The 23,253-nt window shown below is 34.1% G+C and overlaps 1 protein-coding gene across 1 annotated transcript in view; it reads right to left on the bottom strand.

The window, feature by feature from the left end:
• LOC143144970 (neural-cadherin-like) overlaps positions 1-23,253 on the bottom strand; it is a 488,335-nt gene that overhangs the window by 4,289 nt on the left and 460,793 nt on the right. Inside the window, exons 15-31 of the mRNA XM_076307878.1 lie at positions 17,895-18,038; positions 14,488-14,603; positions 12,671-12,835; positions 11,026-11,163; positions 10,440-10,626; positions 8,621-8,854; positions 7,541-7,713; positions 6,893-7,042; positions 6,460-6,765; positions 4,868-5,141; positions 4,574-4,782; positions 3,400-3,732; positions 3,110-3,316; positions 2,252-2,523; positions 1,965-2,170; positions 1,365-1,507; positions 229-840 (exon numbers count right to left, since the gene is read on the bottom strand). Coding sequence (XP_076163993.1) covers positions 229-840; positions 1,365-1,507; positions 1,965-2,170; positions 2,252-2,523; positions 3,110-3,316; positions 3,400-3,732; positions 4,574-4,782; positions 4,868-5,141; positions 6,460-6,765; positions 6,893-7,042; positions 7,541-7,713; positions 8,621-8,854; positions 10,440-10,626; positions 11,026-11,163; positions 12,671-12,835; positions 14,488-14,603; positions 17,895-18,038 — 3,869 coding nt within the window. The remainder of the gene's footprint in view (positions 1-228; positions 841-1,364; positions 1,508-1,964; positions 2,171-2,251; positions 2,524-3,109; positions 3,317-3,399; positions 3,733-4,573; positions 4,783-4,867; positions 5,142-6,459; positions 6,766-6,892; positions 7,043-7,540; positions 7,714-8,620; positions 8,855-10,439; positions 10,627-11,025; positions 11,164-12,670; positions 12,836-14,487; positions 14,604-17,894; positions 18,039-23,253) is intronic.

Raw genomic sequence — 23,253 nt, 5'->3', positions numbered from 1 at the left:
AATTATTCCTCTTTAAATATACTTCATTGTCGACCAACAATTAATTACATTTATGTCGATTCGTATTTTGTTCGATGTTCGTTCCGCGGAAAGTTTAGAACAAGCAAAATCGTAGGACTTGAGGACTTTCCGTTCTTACGTTTACAAAATTAGAAATTACTTTCTCAAAACTTGTATTAAGTAACAAAATATATACACAAGTAAAGGAACAACGATTCGAGTACTTACCTCCAAAATGGCGTACTCTCTGTTGTGTTGGTCGCTAACTCTGAACAGTTCGCCGTGAACCTCACGAGTACGGAATCTCAATTGAATTTGAGTGGAATATTTATCGGGTTCAAAGGACAGGGCATATTTAACGTAGCTCTGTGGTTTGAAGGTAGATGGAATGGTAGGTGTCATGCATCCGGGGCCAGTCCATCCTGGATTGCACTGGCATCTCGCTTCGGTGAAGCTACCTACGCAAGTGCCGTGTTCCCAGCATCGGAACGTGGATTCCTGGTTGTTGCAGATATCGTCGGTCTGAGGGCAGCCTGCTAAGCTGTTTCTCGAGAGGCCAGGGTGAGCCAGGTCGTACAGTTTGCTGTTGTGGAAAAGATTTTTGATGCAGCCATCGAAGCCCTTGCCAACTGGCATGTGCTTCCATTTGTAATGAGTCGGGTCGAACTGTTCCACGTATAGACCGCCAATTTGCAATGGCGCGTTCACGTTTAAGTATTCGTTGAATGGCGGTATGATGCCCTGCGCCTGGCAACTGGTGTCATTGAATTCCGGTAGGGTACCGTCCTCTGGTTCCGAAATGTTCGCGGACTTGCAGTAATCGATGATGAGCTTCACGGACTGTAAAGAAAGGAAAGTGTGCTAATTGGATTCGAGCAAAAAAATTACACGACGAATCTCTTCAACAAAGTGTTTTTAGACATGGGTATGTTTGATTGCAATGCTCGTTAAGGGCACTCGAGTTTGATGAAAAGTAAATAAAAGATATTCTTCGAATGGGCATCAGTGTTTCGCGAAAAGTTATTCATGTTGCAATAAAATGTTGGATATTTTATATTAAAAGGATATTGCAATAAAATATTGAAAAAATTCTAGGAAGTGATAGATAAATCGGTTAATCGATCATTCTGAAATTGATCAACAAGCAACTGTTATGAAAAATTGAGTAGCAACTCAATAGCACGGTACAATTTAATTAAAGGGTTTGATAGATAATTGAAAAGTAGACTTCCAATTCTATATTTTTATCTTTCGTACATCACTGTGAACCGATGTAATTTTGTATTCTTCTGATTTATCGAAGCAAAGTTTTATGTACTATTACTCTAAATTGATCACAGTACAATTAAAAGAAATATTCTCACCTCTGTATTCCAAAAAATGTCGAGTCTATGCCATTCGCCATCGTCTAAAGTTCTCTTTGGCTTAACTTTCAATTCCAAAGTACCAGACCCAAAGTCTATCAACAAACGTGGTATTCCACGTTCTAGCTCAACGGATATAAAATCTGTAAAACCAATAATGTATCAATTATTTTACCATAAATTAGTTCTACGTCACAGAAATGATTGTTCATTAAAGATACAGCCCTCATTAAAGATATAATTCAGTATTAAAAGTTTAAATATGTTCAAATAAATAGACTTAAAAAGCTATTACTCGAAAATATACGTATTAAGTGTACAATAAAATTTAAGTATGCCAAATTAATAGTGTCTCGCAGTATTAAATATATTAATTCCCTTCGGTTTGGCTTCACTTATTTCAAATTGATTTTCATTTATACATACGATACAAAATTTAGTAGAGCATAAATTATTTAGACAAAAAGACGTTGAAGGGAAAATGAAGAGCATAATGAAAGTCATAATGGTCAATTGTATCGATGTAAATAGAATAATAGGTTCAAAGAACTAATATTTAATCGTACGAAAGTTACGATACTGTGTCTTGTGATAGCTCACCGGAAACCATAATTTCGTCAGCTTCGGGAGGAACAATAGGACCGTTGTACAAAAGTAAACCGTCAGGTTTCTTTGTAATGAATTCGAAACTTAAATGACTATTGTCGCACATCTCTAAGGCGGGGTACCACGCCCAACCATTACCACGGAAACTTCTCGCAGTCTGTTGACACCTTGGTCCATTGTATCCAGAGGGACATTGGCATCTGCGTGATAGAGATACGAAACAATTATTAATCCGGATCAACAGGCCTTCGTTGTACGAATCTCCATAAACTGATGCTTACGATAATCCAAATCGTCCTTCCATGCAGCGACCACCGTTATAACAAGGGCTGCTTCTACAAGACTCTCCTTTGCTGAAGTTACGTGCTCCGCACGTGCATTCAGCGATTACATCCACCCGTACACCGACAAGGGCGGTTTTGTTTGCGTTAACCGTGTATGGTAAGCTGTTGATATCCAACGTGTTTGTGCAACTACCTTCGCACATTTCGTTCTCGTAATAACATTCGTCGATGCCCACCATCGTTATATTGATTCCGACTTCTTTCTCGATCTAATTAATTTAAAATAATATTTCAATATTTATTCGTCACGTATTACGCGTTAAAAAATTCCCCGCTTTTTCTCTAGAAGCTATTTCGCGAGAAATGCTCGTTAGTAACATTTATTTTCGTTATACATTAAATCGTTATGTGCTAAGTTCTTTGTAAAAACTGAGCCAGCGTCTTATAAATACCGTAGTTAAAGAATATTATATAATAATATTTAATATATATGAGACTTGTTGAGCATTTAAAATTTGTTCCTCTTATATAAAATTACCACTCTTTAAGCTATAAAAAAGAAACTATTTTTATCTCAATTCTTCTTCTAATTTTGAAAACCATCATAGGTTAAACTGTTGAACGAGTTTCCACGAATAAAAATACTTACGTCTTAAGCAATTTTGAATTTATAATGTTTAAAGACTCATTTATCGAAAGTAAGGTGTTAAACTCTAATTGTTCTCCACAATATATACAGTTATTGTATTCTAAATTTTGGTCAAGTAGTTGGATCAAATTTTCTTCAATTTTCATATTACACGATTTTCAATCGATCAAACTGCAATTGAAAAATGAAACGAATCTGTGATTTACCTCTTCACGATGCATCAGCACGATACCATTCAACCTAACAGGCTTGTAATACGGAGATCCGTGGGCCGCAAATCTGACATCCGTCAACGGTGGATGTATTCTGCGTAATTGAACACTGAACACGTCCACGTTCTCTCTATCGATATTTAGTAAATGAGCCAGTTTCTCCCTGAACAATTCCGCTTTGTTGCGCGACAATGTTTGCGACTAGAAATTGAAACGGTAAATTGGTGATTTCTATCGATCCAGAAACACTGTGTTAACAATCGGTAGAAGAATAAAATGTCCACCTTATAATCCCATACTCGTATAAAGTCCTCGTCTGTTATACCGGATATTCGCACTGATCCAGAGTTCAACACAGCTTCGTGTGGGATAGTTTTCACCGTGACGGTCACGTTTGCAGGAACGTCCGTTTGCGTGTGTTTCCGATCGTAAACTTTGAAACGCAGGTGATATCTACCATCGTGCGTCCCTGATTTCATGTAGATCATACCAGTGTCTTCGTCCAGCTTGAATTGAGCATGCTCCAGACCTTCCCAATAAAACTTCTTGTCCGGTAGATCCCAGTCATCCAAGTCGTAAACATAAACTCTGCCTATCTCGGTGTCCGGTGATTGTCCCTAGAACATTGACTCGTATTTACGATTTCCATTTGATTGAATTGCACTAAGAAGATATGGCAAGAAAGTAACGATTTCGAGAGAAACACAAAAAAATGTTGCATAAGGTGAAATGAATTTGTTTTTTACGAAATGATACCCTTGGAACTGAATCTATTAGTTGGAATATCGATAGAAGTTTTCGAAAGACTTTGAACATTTTTCAGATTTAATAACGATTTGATTCTTGGGTCGCGTTGACATTTTAATTTTATATTTAATATTTCTCGCCAAGTTACGTTTACGTCGAGAAAATTTATTTCAATCCATTTTCTTTAGATTATCTCAACGCCATGTTACTTTTAAGTACACGAAAACGTTAAACGACTTCCGAAGACAATCCATATTATCGAAATAAAAAGACAGATATCTAGATTAAAAATGATGCAAACAGCATTGAGAGAAGTTGTGAAACTAAAAAGAGAAGAAGAGAAATGTCAAGAAAGTATCTACTGTAAATCATTTGCAATTCTGTGAATTCTCTGAAAGTTACATCGCTTCGAAACACTTTGGTTTAAGTACAAAATTGAAACGAACAATATATACCGGAAAAATTAGAAAAGTTTGGTCAGCTTCGATCAAATTACCGAAGAAAATTTAAACCCCAAATTAATTTCTATCGTAACATTAAAACACGAATGCCGATTACATTTAGTTTCGTTACAGCTTCGCTGTGCTTTAGCGATTATTATTAAATTACCCAAAGTTGGGCTACGTGATTAAAAATAAAAGAAAAATTCGTGTTATTATGAAACACTCGAGAATCCGAATTCGTTGATGTATAAATACTAATTGTACGTACTGCGTAATTATATACAAATATATCTTTCGAGCCGGGTTGCATTTTGTTATCGTTAGTGTCCCCGATAATAACCGTTAAGGTACTAGTCCCAGACATAGAAGGATTTCCGGCATCCTTGATAACGATCGGTATCAAGTATTCCTTTTGTTGTTCTCTATCGAATGATCGTAACGACGACACAATGGCCATACCATCCCCGTTTGCTCCCTCTGAAAGAACAGAAAATCCCGGGGGTTTGTTTCACGCGAACTACGTATCTTTTCAGGGAATAATGGAGCTGCCTCGAGAACTTACTGTTATCGCTCTCAACTTTGAAACTGGCACGAATTACATCGTCTGCTTTCGGGTCCATTCTGAACGTGAAAGGTGGTCCATTGAGCTTCGATCGGTCGTCGTCGTCCGTCGCCAAAATCTCTACCACTTTTTTCGTTTGCGAATGCTCCGGCAGCACTGGCCGATAATCTTTCAGGAATCGTGGAGAATTGTCGTTTATGTCATGGACAATCACTGTCAGCGTGGCTGTTGCTGTCTTGGGCGGTATACCGTCGTCGATAGCCAAAATCTTCACCTGTAAGCATTTTCGTCGTGACGAAACATTGAGAGCATTGTACACTCGGAGATCGATTTATTGTAATCCTTAGATCGGACGAATCATTGCCAATATTCAATCTCTTTGCGAGTTATTATTAAATTAACGAGATTAGAATCGTTTGCGTGCCTTTCGTTGGGTACGTAAGCTTTTTGTTTTTACGGTGACATTGTGAGGAATTTGTTAAATTTTCATCGACGCACGAAATATTCTTGACACAGCAGAGAGGGACATGACGGATAGAAATACGAACGAAATTGTTGTTTTTAGGAACAACGTTTTACAATTGATAGTAAAATCAAATATAATTGATACGAGGAAAATGATAGTGGCAATAACGAGAAGGAAATATAAGTGTTTGAAAAGAATAAAGACTCGGGAAGAAAGCAACGTGCTACTTAATTCAGTTAAATGCTTAGTGTTAATGGAAATATTCATCGATAATGAGAGTAATTGGAAAGGTAGATTATTGTACAAAATTCTTAAGAAATAGACTATTGCACATTTTATAACTGTATCAAGAAACCAAGAATATTATTCTAACCAGTTGTCAAAATTACGGATATTTATTAACCGATATGTACTGAAAAATATCAATAGCGTATCACGAATTAAATGAATAGATCTGTTTGACAGCTAAACTCGCTAAACGAGCATTAATAACGAGATCACTATTATGTGCGCACAGTGAGAGACAATAACACGCGTAACTTGTGGATTTAAAAGGGAATGGCTGAAGGGTTGCAGTAAATAGTAAGGGAGATTGTAACTATGAATCAGAAATGGTGTAGATTGTGTAGAGTGTACGAAGGATACGGGACAGCAACACAAAAATAAAGGGAAGCCAGGAAAAGTAAAATATATTTTTACAAATGGTGAAAGCAAACTCCAATATAATGTACACCGAAGTAGAAATTTAGTAACCGAGGAGAAACAGTCGCGTAAAAGTTCAAATAAAAGGGTGCAATAATATGAAACTTTTCCCTCTAAATAAAGAACATGAAATAATACATCGAAACGGAATCTTTTTCGCTTTTCTTTTTATCCCACGAGTATTAGAAAACTACGAGGGTAAAATTAATCGTGAACAAGAGCAACAATCCGGTGAAAAATAAATTTGTATTATACTTTTAACGTTTATAATAAAAGAGTCGCGATAAAAGTAGAAAAATGAATGTCAGAGTAACAATGTATCAAAGGTGCTTGAAACGAACGATGCTCGAGGCGCAGAGTAAGCAGTGAATAAGGAAATTAATAAATGGAGGGAAATTTGGAAGCGTATCGTTCGGTGACTAACCTGATGTCGTGGGGTTTCCTCGCGATCGAGACTCCTCTGGATCGATACGGTGCCATTTTCGTTGATCGAGAATTGCCTTTTACGATCGGAGCTCCTATCGATCGAGTAGAACACTTTGCTCTTACCACCCTGATCGGGATCAGTGGCCGTAAACGTCTCCAAGTTGTTTCCAATGTGAGCGTTCTCCGGCACCGTCGTCTCGATGTTTGCTCTCTCGAATTGCGGCTGATTATCATTTATATCGCGTAGTCTCACTACTACCCAGGAATAGGCAACGTGATATTTATCGTTGTCATTGTCTTCACCCTGGAACAGCGTCGAGAGTAACAGGAAATTGCCGTTAAGACCGTTATCGAATAAAAGCAATAAACTGAAAGTAGACTTAAAGTTGGATGCACAGTTATCGACTACGAGATTGGATATTTCGACGCACCTTATCGTTGACCTGTATTCTAAACCTAAAACCGTTGCTCTGCAATTGGTCCTCGTAATTCAACGACTGCACGATCTTCAGGGATCCCGTACCATCGTTATTCCTCACCATGGTGAACTTGTCCGCGCCATAACCGCTGCTTTCAATCACCTGACAATTCACAATAGTTAGCGCAGTCTCTTCAGAGAATCGCGGCAAATTAATTGCCACTGCAGAAACAAGAAAGGGACAGTTTCAGGGTACGTTCCTTAAACTTAATTATTTCTAAGTATCGAACTGTTAAAATTGATGCGTGGTTGATAAAACGATGAGAAAGAAGGTCTAAAATTTTTGGAAAAAAGTAGAATAGCCAAAGAGTTGTTAGAACAACAACGAACGAGAGAGGGAATATATTGTGCAAAAGTACTTGTCTATATTTTCATTGATCTTTAATCATACATGTGCAATACATTTACATATATTTGCATATGTATCTATGATTCGTATATGTAATGTTATGGAATTGTTATAAGGTTGTAGTTTATTATCGTAAAAGTTTATTTGTATCGAGACAGTTGGAGGCTCTGTTTCTTCTCCCTACTAATTTGCACATTAATGCACTTGATTTGAAATATCAGAGAAGAAAAAGTCAAATGTAATAGAAGATACCTTATATTGGAACTTATTGGTCTCATCCTCATCGTGAACAGTAACTGTAAGAATTGGCATTTCTGGCAAATCCGGACCTTCCGTTTCGTCCACTTCTGTGAGCCATTCCTCCTTTGTAAACTGCGGGGGCATATCGTTTATATCTTTCACTCGTATAGATGCCGTCCCCGTTCCTAAACATTATAAAGAATTATCTAAACAGTGTAAAAAAACTGCCGAAACAAAGTATGGACACCTCTTTCATATATTTATTTATTATTTTGATAGAACTTGTCGTAATTTTTACGTTTATTGAAAGGTATTCTTAATTTTTTAAATTGTAACGAACATGAAAGAAGTGTCGTTAATTATTTAAGCGTTTAACATCTCGTTTCCAATATGTAGTATCATCGCACGGTAAATTCTTTGGTAAATTTATTGTTACTATTTAACAGTGAATAGTACTTACAATTAAATTATTTACAGTTTTATCTTACGCGTAGGGGAAACATAAATTGATGAGGTATACACAGAAAAGAGTAATTGAAACTAGAAATACTCAATGTACAATTTAAAATGCGAAAAATACAATATCTAAAAGTTAATATAATTATTATTTACATAATACAATGTTTGAAAAATATGTATTTAAATTGCATTGTTTTATTGGAGTTTTCTTTAAAAATTGAGAAATATTGGGAGATGCTTTAAGAGAATCTTGAAATTTAATTTACCAATTCTCCGGTGATAAGTAAAAGACCGTGTATAAACCGTAATGTTGAATGTTAGCAGACATAAAGTTATACGGTGCATAATATATATAATTTAGTTACTTTACAATTATTACCTGCTGCTTAGAAATTTTCTTTCATTCATTGGAGTTTAGGAAGAACATATACAGTATATCATAACTAGTCAAAATCGTAATAATATCAAGACCTTTGCCTTACAATACTATTCATATCTAATGGAAAGAAATTACAAAATTTTGATCACGTAATAATCGTTTGCAAAAATAATCGTAGTAAACATTTTCAAATTTTGTTATTATTCCTCGCAATCAAGATCTTAATGGTTTGCTTATTTTATTTAAAAACTCACCCTTTAACCCCCCTCCATCCATTGCAACGACCTGTATTGAATAATCCGGCGTGCGTTCTCTGTCCAAGCAGCATACGGCCGTTTTTATTACACCGGTTGACGATTCAATTTCGAAAATCGGCGAACCAGTCTCCTCTTCGATAACATTCTTTTCAATAGAGTAAATCAATTTAGCGTTCGTGCCTTCGCTCGGATCGTCATAGTCAACTGCTGTCATAGTCATCACAAGCATTCCTGAGACAAGTATCGAAAAGTGTTAATCGTAAATTGAATATTCCTTTTTTTTTTCGGAAGAAGAAAAGCTTGACGTTGAACTTCGTTTTCTTTTAAAGTACCGTGTCATGAAAAAAGACCAGAATAACAGTGGACTATCAATTTTCCCTGAATATAAAAAGTCATTAAAAGTCGATATATTTTTGTAGAATTATACTTTTACATACGCGACAGTACTAGATAACTTTAAAAGTTCTTTTGCGTTTCTATTTGATCTATTTCCCATTTTATTTCGTGTTTTATATTATTCACGATTTGAAAAAAATTAACACGTCTATAAATACGAATCATTTTTATTACTATAGGTCTCGTATAATTTGGCAAGTTTAATATAGTATTAGAAAGACGGTATTTAATTAATTGTATCTACTACGATATAATATTTATTTTAATTTAGTGGAACGCTACAAATGTATATAACAACTATACTTGATTAAAATATTATAGGAGGAATTCGTATGTTAGACCGAATTTTAGTTTTTACTATCTCTAGATCGTTATATTAAATTTCGATACTAAAAAGTTGAAATAGTAGTTTGTGCGAAGTACTGACCGTAATAAGTTATCCAACAGTTTAGTTTCCATGTTTTAAAAGTTACTTTTGATTCAAAATTTCATTATAAAAAACCTCAGCAAGCTACGTGACTTTCCTGGACGTTTTTCATTAAGCAGAATAACTTTGTATAATAAATGTTGAAGTATAATGAAAACATACAGGGAGATCTATATGAAGTGGTTATTGTAAAAATAGCACCGATTATTTTGCAGTTGAAGCTGTTAGTAAAATGAATAAAATAATCGTTCGAGTACTTGTAAACTTTTAAATAATGTCACTATCATTAGGAATGTTAAAAAATAACTGGTACATTATTAACCTATCGAATACTTTTACTTTTTGTATTGTAATTTGTAGAGACGAATCTATCATGAAAAATTGATTTTTTCAATTTAATTACTATTCAGAAACATAGAAGGAAAATTGTTTTTTTTTAATGGTGTTAAAAATAGTATATACACAAATATTTTATATTTAGTACTGTTTTCATAGCTCAACGATCCATCGAGAAGAGAACTAATAGGTAATTTCGCAATTCTTATATTGCGCAGGTTACTTAAAGTTGTGCCTACTTGATTAAAAAAAATTAATTTCCATTGCTTTGTCCATCCGTCCGATTTATATCGTTTATCGGTAATAACCGTGCAGTATGACGCAGAAAAGATCCCATTATAAGGCATAATTAATCGCGCAGTAAGTGTAACTTCGTAAAAGTAATACTTCAAAATAAACGAATATAATTTTAGTTACAGATTATGTATAGATATATATTAAATTACGAAAAAATTTAAATAATAATTTTCTCAGCAGTACAGTGGAGCGTAATAGTATTTCTTTTTCATAAAATATTTCAGAAATGGAAAGAGCCCTTCGAAGTAATTAGCTTCAGGCTCCGATGAGTTTGGATCCGTCATAATTTGAACAAATTGAGGACATTTTAGTACCGAAAAATAGACGCGAAAGTCAACACGTTAATGGTTCCAACTGTACCTGCTGTGCCATTTTCTGTGACGTTGCCCCAGTAGACTCCCTGCGGGAAAATCGGAGCGTTGTCGTTGATGTCCTTTAGGTTCACCTGAACGTCAGCATAGCCGACCAAACCCTCACCGCCTTCATCTTGAGCAAACACGGTAAATCGCCACTGTGGTCTTCCATTCGGTTGATCTCTGTCCAGCGGCTGAAAAAAAAAGAAACCAACGGATTACAGCCTCGAGTAACCAAAGACACGAGGGAAATTTAATAAAGCAAGAAGCACAGCAAAGCTCCGCGGAACTTTATCCACTTTATCACAGAAAAAACACATTTTCGTGAATTACAAGGTAAATACGATTTATCGTGAAAAGACCGACACGTTTTTTTCTTCTCGAAAGTGACGCACACGTATTTAAAACTTTAACGCGGTCCTCTGTATGGAAATATAAATAACACTAATGCAAGTCCTGCGGAAAAATTTCTTCAAATCGAGTAAAATCTCACAAAAGCTAGGGATTACCGCGAGTTTAATTATTATCTAGGAAAAGGGAGTCGATTTAAGATAACGGATAAAAATCATACATATTTTCAGAGATTCACCAACCTTTAAAACGAAGATTTCTCCGCTCGTGCGATTAATATCGAATTTACTGTTTGCTGGGTTGTCGGGATCGATTCCCTGACCGGTCAGGAAATAAACAATATTATGCGGCCTGTCCTTGTCGCCATCACTCGCCATAACCTGCGTGAAAGATAAAAATTCAAGGTTCATGTATAATTACTCTTTTATCGATAAGAAAAATGTCTATAAGTGTAGAAAGATTTTGTACGCTTCCTTTCTTCTTTTACAAACACATTACACGCGAATTTTGTAATATTTGATATAAATTTCCTTTTGTGAGACTACACACTTTAAATTTATCTTCTAAACTAAATATTTTAAATTTCGTGTCATATCCCATGCACCCTGTTCCGGGTGCTTTATACTCCATAATTTATATGCCACATTATATATTCTATATTGTACAGTTCGTACTTTATGTCTGATACTCTTCATTCTATATCCTAAGTTCTGCATTTTGAAGTCTATGGTAGCCCGCAATGTATACCCGTAACATTCAAATAAGCCGTTATTTAATTTATGAACTTTTAGGCCGTCTGAAAACCAACTTTGCAAAATTATCTTAACTCGTCTCGAATCGAAATAGAGAAAATTTTATCGAAGGATTTATTGAATCGAAGAATTATACTCGTGTCTATCATCCATTCGAATAATGTATCCATAATGAGCGAATAGAAACCTCACTTTGAACAATTTCATAAAATGCATGGAATACGAAGAGGGAGTAATAATCTATTTGTGACTGACGATTGCATTCTTATTGGAATTTGTTCGATTGAATATAGATGAGGTCATTAACGCGAAATATCTGTTAAAGCGATTTGGAATTATGCGAATACTTTTTCTTAACTTTGTCCAGATCTAGACAATATATTTTTGGAAAATTAAGCACGTCTATCCAATTTACAACGAATAAGAATTTATATTAGCCGATTGAACGATGAAAATAGTACACAATTATTATTTCTAGAAATTCAATCGATTTAATTTTCATACGAAGAAAAATATCTTCGCCGGTAACGAATGAATTGTTACTCGTCATTTTTATGCATTAATAACCAATATTAGATATAACAAATAAAACGAATTACGAATAAGATTCGGTTAATAATTTAGACAATCGAGTAACTAAATAGATAAACATTTGTCATAGTTAAATGCATTCATTTTGGTCAAACAAGTAGTTGTTCATTTATCGAACTTTATGTGGAAGTATATAAACGTTTTCGACGGTTCTTAAGTCATGAATATAAAATTTGATAAATCTTCAAGAAGTATAATACTTTAGAAAAAGTGAGAGACCAATAAACATGTTTCGAAGACGAGAACGAGAAGTGAAACTAATTTTAGAACATAAACTTACACAATTTAATGTAACTTTCTAAAATTCGTCACGTTTCTCGTTATATATTTAAAACGTTTGTATCATTTCTTCGTTTTCTGTAAAGTATTATATAATTTTCTTACAAATTTATCAAATGTTTCAAAGATGACCTAAAAGACATCGAAGACGTATAGTGTACCAAATTATTCCGATAATTCTGACGAATAAGAACGTGTGTGTACAATTTGATGCTACTTGATGAAAATTTGACAGCCTTAACCGTATAACAAGAAGAATAATTACCCCAAGGACACGTTTTGGCAGGGTCCTGTCATCTTCCTCGGTGATTTGGGTTCTATAATTCGGACGCTCGAAGACAGGCGGATTGTCGTTTACATCCTTCACGTGTATCACGACTGTTGTGTGATTTTCTTTCAAGTTGTCCGATGCGGTAAGACGAAGCTCGTACTACGAGATTAAAGAAGAACAAGTGGATAAAAGCGTTCGTAGCAACCGGAACTGGGCTACTGACTCGACTGCGTTTGTTCTCGGGAGTAATCAGTGTTTTAAGGATAAAACGAGTTAAAAGGATTGGTAAATTCGTACCGTGAATGAAAAGCATATAAATGTACGAAATTAATCGAACGAACTTTTTTTTAAGGAATGGGAATTCATCTTTTCGACAGGCTTTATGCATACAGGAAATTAACGACACCCTTAACTCGGTGCAGGAATTTCGATGGAATAAAAGTTTTCTGCGGGAGAGAATTTATGGGGTCACTGAATTAACGGAAATTTGGAAGAAATATAGTCTTTCGTTTTAATAAATTCAATGAAAATGTTGAATTATTAATACGCTCGAGGAGGAAAATTTCATAAAATGGTAATACACAAATAAAAAGACATATTCGGTTGGCGATAAACGAAGATTAAGAAAATGTATTTGTAACTCGTGAATGGATTTACCATTCCAGTATCGTTCAAATCAATCTTTTCGCGATACAAAGTGAAACGGTTGGAAAATATACGTTGAATTATTCGATTATTGTACACGAAATGGCCGAATTTATAAACGCGTAAAATTCTTCACAATTTTATCACTGAAATGTGCAATTATTACCAATGGTAATTATCGTACAATATTAATTTAAACCTCAAAGCTGTTTGAATACGACGTAATTCGTAATTCTTCTACGGTTTTAGTAGAAAATGGCAGCTTGAGAAGCAAAATGAAAATGGATCAAAGGAAAATTCGAGTGTGCACGTTACTTGTGTGAATTTAAATTGAGTTGCGACGCGATGACAACTCATTAATAATTTCGGATTATAGCTAAAGGAGCGATAAAATATAGATTTCTCTGACTAATTTGTGTCTAAAGTAAACAATTTTGTTGATACTTTTCAAAGTTTGACGATAACGTGTAACAATACCAATTACTTTATTCGCAAAGACTACTCGTATTCACAAATGCAGCACCTTTCTACGAAAGAAACTTTTCTATTAATAAAAAACTTTATGACTTTATATCAAACACAAGACATAAGAGCACTTACTTCAGAATGGTCAAAGTGTATTTAATCTATTGGATCTTATTTCGATCGATAAATAATATTTCCCGTTAAAACTGTACTTGTTGTTAATTTCATCAAGAATTATCTTTCGTTCGGCCATTTCATCTGCAACTGTCCAACGCCGTTTAATAATATTTCCAGATCGTTCGAGCAGTGAACGATGAAAGTAGTACACAATTATTATTTCTGGAAATTCAATTCGAAATTGAAATTAGCGCGCGGTGAAGATTATGCAAACGCGAAAAACTATCCCGAACGACAGTCAATATTCCATGACGGAGTTTGATAAAAACCAGACGTAAAATGATAGATCCATCTGTAAGATAATCCCGTTGATTTTTTCCGACCGTGAAAAGATTAATAAACGAATAGACAGAAAACCGGGTAATAACCGCGAAAGTTTTCAACACTATATCATAGTTTTATTGGGCCGCGGGGTAATAAAACGGACGGTAAGGCGGTTAAAAGGATTAACCGTGGATGTACAGAGGGACCTTTTAGCTCTTTTTGCCGGTACCGCGACTTTTTCGTCGGACTGATGCACTAACCCTTTTCCTCGTCTCGTAATCCAATGCACCTGCGACGTAAATGGCACCCGTCATATTCTTCACAGCGAATGCACCGCCTACGTTACCGCTCGTAATCTCGTATCGAATACGCGAGGCTGTAAAATGCGGGAAAAGGATCCTATGAGATGGAATTCTGGAAAAAAATTACGACGGTCTTTCCGCCTGTTCGGCCATGTCAAGGTGTACCGGTAAGACGTCGGAAACTTTCGTGCTTAACCGTGAAAGAAGCCTGGCTGGCTGAATCGTGGAACGAGATCTCTCTTGATTTAAATAACGGAAATTAAATTCCTTCTTTTGCTTGACGAACAAATGAGGTTCCATTACAGTGTAACAAGCCGCGGAGTTCAATTTCGAGGAAGCTATTTTCTCGTAGTAATTTCATTTGGTGTTTTGCTCTCTGTAGTACAGATAGCTGGTAAGCTGGCAAGTCTAAAGAACGCCGTTAAATTCATTTATATCGGGATCAACTCCGAATACTTGGAATTTTCAGAAACTGTATATTTTTACGTTTTCTTACACCGGTACGGTGCCGTGTTTGGGCTTTCGTTGGTGACCAGTGTATTGAAACCATTTTTATCTCTCTGACGTCTCATTCGCCTACCGGCTCTTTATAGTACACGGGGTGTGTATTTGTAACGAAATTTACGTTACAATTAAAGATTTTACATAACGATTGTAATTTACGATCGAAATTTAGTAATGTTTCCGACACTTCTTATTCTGGTTCGATTTTTTTATTCCATCGTGTCATTTATATACAGTATGTGTTCAAAGAGATTGCGTTTGGAGTTGTGCGTTTAAAAAGGTGGCCTGAACGAATAGGATCCACCTCAATTCCAGGATTCATTCTCCTCACACGAGTGCTAATTATTTTAAGAGTAAGAGTATTAATGATTTTTAACCAATTTATCCAACTTTCGTACAAACTTTCAATTTTTTCTATCAAGAGTGAGAATTATTGTGCTATTTGAATTATTTGTGCTAATGATTTTAAGAGTAAGAGTATTAATGATTTTTAACCAATTTATCCAACTTTCGTACAAACTTTCAATTTTTTCTATCAAGAGTGAGAATTATTGTGCTATTTGAATTATTTGTGCTAATGATTTTAAGAGTAAGAGTATTAATGATTTTTAACCAATTTATCCAACTTTACAAACTTTCAATTTTTTCTATCAAGAGTGAGAATTATTGTGCTATTTTAGCGAGCGTGAACGCGTTAAATGACACTTTTTCTTATCGTATCCGAACGGATGTCATTGATTATAAATATGTATTGTTTTGAGTTGAACGTAAGGTTATTCCTAACACGATCAATAATTCTGTTCATTGATGTCATTGATCGTAAATATGTATTGTTTTAAGTAGAACGTAAGGTTGTTCCTAATACGATCAATAATTCTGAAACGATCAAATCGAATCAAGTATTCAAACTTTTCAGACTTGTTTAATTTTAAGTACCAGATTCATTAAACCAGCCACTCCTCAAATTTTCACCGTGAAAAATTTCCCAAGAGAACGTATGCAATCGTAATTGCCAGTAAAATTAGTTTCCTCGTCTGGTTTCTTTCGTTCATGAATGACAGTGACGTCATTTCGGATAAGTCGCCGAACGATATCCTTAAACAAGTTTCATTAGAATTTAATAATGTCGTACGTCTAAATTCTCAATTGGGGCCCAACGGATAAATATGTTTCGCGACTTCGCTCAGCCATCTGGTATTTAAACTTCCGTAAGCAGTTAACGCGACTTCGAGGTAAGTCACGGAGTGGTAGATGGATTTATCCGATGTAACTTGTTACCCTGGTTAAAGATACGGAACTTTGGCCCGGTATAAAATCATTACGCGAAATAGAGAGAAGATACGCGCCAAGAAGTTCAGCTGTCTGGCGAAAATTTGCTTGCACGAACGGAAAATTATTTTCAACCACGTCACCGTATTTTATTGCGGGTGAAATCGTTGAATCTGAGACATTTACACATTTTACACATTAACGGAAAGTTGTTTCGTATAACTGTTTTATATAAAGTTCTGTTGGCTGAAAAAAGATATGTTTCTGTTTTTAAAATCTCGCAAACAGAAAATTATAATTACATGTTTCCTGTTCTTTGAAACAGCAGAATGAGGACGATTCGATGATCAATTTTTCAAAACGAAAATTAACCGATCGTCTTTAAGAAGAACAAATATAATTTCTAAAAAATGTTGGATTTTAGTTTTGGTTATATTTGCAGCTCTATTCGTCATGCACAATATACTTTGGTATAGATTACTAGTATAAAAATAAACGTATGTCATTTTAATTATTCGTAATCCACGTACCAATAATTAATTATTGGTAATATCTTATTTTTATATTAATAATAATTGAAAATTATTATATTTCGTATTAAATTAATCCGCTTTTATCGGCGATCTACATATAAATTTTATTAAAATTGAAGAGAAATGTTCAAATATTCACATAACGTTTGATCTACATGTTAGTCTCGATTACGTTATAGAATTTTCAAGTATTCTGTAATATTATATAAAATCTGTAATTCTAAATCATGTTTTCATAACACTTTTTCTGCGACATCTGTGTCGATTTCTTTTGTGGTTAAAAATAATGTATAACATACTTGATAGTACGTGAACGGACTAAAAAAACGGTAATTTAAAAAAAATAGGAACTAAATAATCAACTAAAAATAAGACAAACGTTCGATTCTAACAAGGGCTACGATCAACTATATAAAACTAAATAGTTTTAGAAAAATAAAAATTTTAGATAAAATTCTGCTTTAATCTATATGATGCAACGATAATTCTATGAAAAAAGCTGCTGTTTCAAAGAGCACGCTTCTACGGTTAAACGAGAATTTTTAATTTCGTAAGAATTCAAAAATGTCTCTCGTAATTGCCACTGAAAACACGGTTACGTTATGAAACAAGTTTTCTTTTAACTTTAAATATTTGTTATCCTTCCGTTTCTTTTCCATTTATGAGAAACATTTTTAGTTAAGCTTATTATTTCATGCGAAGAATATTATTCGGTACAGAGTGTCCGTCATGTTCGTTATTATAAGGAACTATAATTTGTACCATTAAATTGTAAATTATTCGTGCTTCTTTACTCGAATTTCAAATATTTCAATAGCTCTATTCATTTAAATAGATATTTCATATTTCTCACAATCCAGAATAAACAAATTGACAGATCAATATTAAAATAAATTGATTGTAAAATTTCTCGCCGCGTTAGTAAGAAACGTTCCGTTAGTAAGAAACGTTCTGTTAGTAAGAAACGTTCATCTTCTTGTAGAAGGAATATGTTAAGAAAGAAAGGATCTCCGCTTTAAATTTTAAAGCGTTACATTATTTACAGATGTATTCACTTACACTCGTCGTGATCTTTGGCGGTGACAGTGAGAACCGTGTGCTGAATATCTTCATTTTCGTCTACTTCTGCCTCGTAGAGGCCTTTGTCGAAATAAGGCGGATTGTCGTTCTTGTCAGCTATTCCAATACGGATGAATTTCGTTACTACAACAGACAAAATGTTAGCACATTAAAATTTCGTTTTATTTATGTTCCATTGTGATGTGAAAGTCTGCGAATATGGATCGCCTGAAATCCTTTTGAAGAATGCATAGCCTTTCATATTTCCATCATATATATCGTGGGTATGTAAATTCAATTTTTCATCTTTTCCTAAATCCTCTGACTTCCAGAAGCTCACGTGCAGTCATGGACGAAAAACTTGGGAATAGGTGAGAATACTGAAACTCGGTACTCTTTCATTCCTTAAACACGTAAAATGATATGGTATAACACTGTAATAATCACTTTGGAAACTGTTGAATAATTTCTGTTTAATAGACGAAGTAAGTTTAATCTATTTGTTTTTTAAAATACAATTACTTATTGCAAAACTGACGAGTGTGGTCATTCTCAATCACTCATGAAATTTTTGTAGCCAAATCGAATTTTATTAAAGCACATTTATACGTTACAAGTAAAGATCTTCAAGTATCTTTATTACCACGATGTATATATGTTTAATAAAAAAGGTACTTTATCATATTTCTTTTTTTCGATGATTTGCATACAAATTAAATATACTAAATAATAATATTCTACATTGTGCTGAAAGTCCATTTGCGGTTTCCTATTTTTAATTTCTTACAATTAGTATCTTTTGCTATCATCATAAAACTTATACTTACGAACTCGTACTTATTAATTATTTTTTGTATTTCTTATAATTAATATTCTATGTAAGTGAGTACAGGTTTATGGAAGTCTTGGTCGATTTTTTTTTTTTATTTTTAATCAAGTAAATAATGGTCTATCGATTGTTCTGAGCCTTGAAATAATTAATTTCCGTAGATAACTTAATGGAAAATTAGCTTGAGTTGTGGACCAGAGGTTTGAGAAATCAGGTATCGTTGCTATGAAATAATTATACGAAGAAAGAAATTCGTTACAATAACAGCAACGAAAACTAAACTGGTATATTTTCTAATTTACTTTTTAATTCATTTAGCGTTTCCTTGATAAAAAAAGAGTAAGTATATTGAATTATCAAAACATGTTCAATTATCAATAATTATGACTAACAGGTTGTGTCAAACAATATATCTTTCTAAATAATATGCCCAAAAAGTGTATCGGATAAAAAGTACCGTGTAATGTTTTAATGGGCGAATGTCACTTTATACTTTATTAATATTTTCGAATCTAATATTACTTACTATTACCTAATATTATATATCTAATATTACTACTTAATATTACTTAATATTTTTCAACAATCTCCCATATAAAATGTTCAATTTGGTAGTTGTATTTTTAACAAGATCTGGTCTGTAGTATTGTCCCTTTGTCGAGTAAAATGAAATTATATTAATGAACCTTTGCATAGCATACGCGGCAAGAAAAATATTTACGCGCGTTCCACTTTACTTTTGATAATCAGATTGAATATTTCTTTTGGGAATATCAAAATGTGATAAAAGTTGCAATAATAGTAAATCCAGGTTTGCGTTCTAACGGATTTGTTAAGTCAGTTTCAATTTTTCAAATAAACTCCGAAATAGTCCGTCGACGTGTAAGTGCATTATCAATATTGATATCATTTCAATACAAATTTATATCAAGCACCAATTTACAATAACAAACACAACAGTGATTATGAATAATACAAATTCTTATATCGCGCAGGTTATTTAAAGTTGCGTCTACTTGATTAAAGAGAATTAATTTCCATTGCTTTGTCCATCTGTCCGATTTATATCGTTTATCGGTAATAACCATGCAGCATGACGTAGAAAAACTCCCATTATAAGGTATAATTAACCGCGCAGAAAGTATAACTTCGTAAAAGTAATACTTCAAAATAAACGACTATAATTTTAGTTACAAATAATGTATATATATGTACTGTACTGCTAAATAAATTATTATTTCGTATATACATAATTTTAGTTACAGATTATGTATATACAAAATAATAATTTTTTCAGCAATACAGTAAAGTTTATTGTAACCTCGATTATTGTACACCTGTTATTCACACCTGTTCTTCCGCAATAATCAAAGTTCTACTCTATGCGTTAACTGTCACTCCTGATCATACGTTGACATCTAAATGGGACTATTTTTCGGTCGGAAATTTTAATAATTATTCTTCATTTCGGTTATAAATGAATTAAGAAAGAAGCGGTACACGTTTTCCAAAAATAAATACTACCGGTGCAAGAGACGAACGTTTCGTATTTAGAACGCATGCGAACGTGGGTTTATAAACCGCCCTTGCGGTTACTACAGAAACCATCTTCCTGACGACAGACATGTCGGTTGCATTTCCATCTCCATTTCCAGGGGACCGGAATTCACGTGTACCTGGTTGGTAAGCGCGTAATCGGCAGAACGGTGTATTCGAAATGTCCGTGCACTGGTAATAGGTGGATTATTAAGATGAAAATCCGCCCGTCAATTTGGCGAACGCCAGGATACATCGCTGCAGGCAATTTGCCGTGGTGCGCTGCGGCACGACGTGTCTTGGGGAGACGCGGGATTTAACTTGCCTGATTCTCTTTACTCGACAAATACCCACCTGATTAAGTTAACTCGCACGGTACGCCCAGCATGTCGGAACGCTTTAGTAACCGAATTAACTCCGATCCAAAAATGATACCCGCTAAGTACTGTCATCAAGTACGACGTTTCCAAGAACTTCAAACGCCGATTCGACAACGTCGAATTTCGCGACGAAGAAAAGATACGAGTGTACCGTGTGTTGCGAAAAGAGTGTCGCTGATGTCGGGTAATTTTTTAGAACAAAGTAACCAGGATTTCAGCACCGACCAAGACGCCTCACCGAAGAGGAAGACCCTCTCGTGAGTGGTATACATGACCCCTTAGAAATAACGAGAATGCATTTTTAACAGTTTAATTTGTAACGCTGGGAACATATTGTGTTATTCGTATTGTAATCGTATTTTTTTTTTTTTTTTTAAGAAATAGAGAAGAAATTTGAAATCTGTTTCATATCGGATCATTTTATCATAGGTAACTATGACAAACAATGAGTATTCATGATTAGAACTAAATAACTTATGCGAATACATTTAACGATACACAATATTATTGAAATGATCGTATAACTTAAAGAAAAGGAAAATTAAAAATAACGTTCTTTAATTATTATATCTTTTATCTCAGGTTCGTGGTTTAGAAAATTATAAAATTTCATAAAATACACGTAAAACTTGCCCGGAATATACATCTCTGCTAAAAAATTACAAGATATCGAGTAAATTGTTGCGAAGAACTGTAAAAGTAATGGAAATCATTGAAACATTTAACGGTTTATACGTTTATATGTTCTTCGTTATTTAAAATCTTTGAACAACCAAATATTTTCTTTTATCTAATGCTGGATATACGTGTATCTCTGGTACAAATAGATAAATACTTTCACATTTAAATAATGATACTTGAAGCTCATTCGTAGAACACGAATATCTATAAAGTATTCGTGTATTAAATTATACGAATGATTCGAGTCCTCGTTTAAAAACTTTCGAACACTCTAACGAAAGAAGACTTTCGGTACTGCTACCACGAATGGTGCAAACACTGAGAACATTGGAATATGTATTTCCAAAGAACGCAACTTTAGGATCGCGTTGAGTTATTAAATTGAATAAAAGCATTTTTCAAACATCGTCCTCGTTACTTTTGAGATAGTTCACGTGAACCGTGAAAGAAGTAGAACGATTGTGACAAAAATTGGTATTCTATATTTGATACGTATTTAAATAATTGATCGTGTCAACTAATAAAGATGTATCATTACTCCAGATATTTTACAATGAAATATTCATTGTCTCGCAAAAAGGGACGATGTAATGTATGCGTAAGCGAGAAATTCTTGATATTCTTTCATCGTCGTTTCTTTGCACCTTCTCCGAAAGCAATAACATGGTAAGCTTTCGATCGAAGAAACTATTATGAGCTTCAGAATGGCTTCTATGATAATCGTTACTTCACCGAGACATAATGGCGAAACAACACAGAGCCTGTAATTGTTCCGCGAATTTTGAACGGCTTTCGCGTCGCGAACATCGAGATCGCTCTCAGCATCGGTATTCTGTCCAATAACCGCAGTTCTCGTCCCACCGGAGTATTTTCAAACAAAACATTAAATATTTCAGGTGAACAAACACAGGATTTTTTGGTCATAGAGTGAACGTTGTTATCGTTTATTTTTACGCAGCCGACTATGGTATTTTGTATACCGAAGTTATTGGAGAACAACGGTCAGAAAGAAAGTTTTATTTTTTAATTCCGATATTGCAACATTCGTTGTTATACTCTCACGCATTTTATTCTGTAACATTAAGGCTCTGATTTTTTAATATTTCAACGTTCGTTCGTAATACTGGAGCAACACTCTTCTTTGAACATTTTTTTTTTTTTATTACAATGTTAAACAATTTATGTACTGAAATTTAAACGCTAGATTCTCTTGTCAAATTGTAGATAGTTCATCGATACAGAAAATTCTTATTTTAAAATGATTAATGCAATTTATATACTTGTCTTAGACGTGAAAATATCCATTTTTATTTGAACTTGCGAGTTTGTATTCGTAATTAAATTTTGTAACGATATATAAATTAGTGAATAAATAATAAAAGATCGTGTCTCTTTGACATCTCGAAAATCGTAATAAACATACTGTGCCTTCTTCTCGTGGACGGATAATACATACTTGAATTAACGTAACTATTAAAAAATATTGACTCATAGAATGTATTGTTATACATGATTTATCATGCTTTACCGAGTATATCGATAAATGGAGATGTGCAGTTCTTAGTTGTCGGCAAGTCAACTAACGATCTGTTTTTGCTCTCGAGATGTCTAAGAAATACGATGTCATACTCCTCGTTCATTAATTTATATATTCGATAATATCATGCCGTAATGCATGACATCGTGTGATGAATATTTTTTAATAGTTACGTTAATTCAAGTATTTCTTCTCGCTATAAATAATTTTCAAAATATTCATGATTATTGTGGATATTAAATTCTATTCATTTTTTCATTACCAACTTATCGAGTCAGTTGTAGTACCTAAACCTTGAGCGAATTATTTTGTTTATGAATCGCAAGAGCGGCAACAAACTATAGGCAGAGCAAGGATGTAAACACCTTATGCCTTCTTTTCGTGGATAGATAATAT

This window comes from Ptiloglossa arizonensis, chromosome 3 (genome assembly GCF_051014685.1).
Source record: "Ptiloglossa arizonensis isolate GNS036 chromosome 3, iyPtiAriz1_principal, whole genome shotgun sequence".
Classification (NCBI taxonomy): Eukaryota; Metazoa; Arthropoda; class Insecta; order Hymenoptera; family Colletidae; genus Ptiloglossa; species Ptiloglossa arizonensis.
The sequence above is the reverse complement of the archived record's forward strand: the minus strand, read 5'-3'. Positions and strand labels throughout refer to the sequence as shown.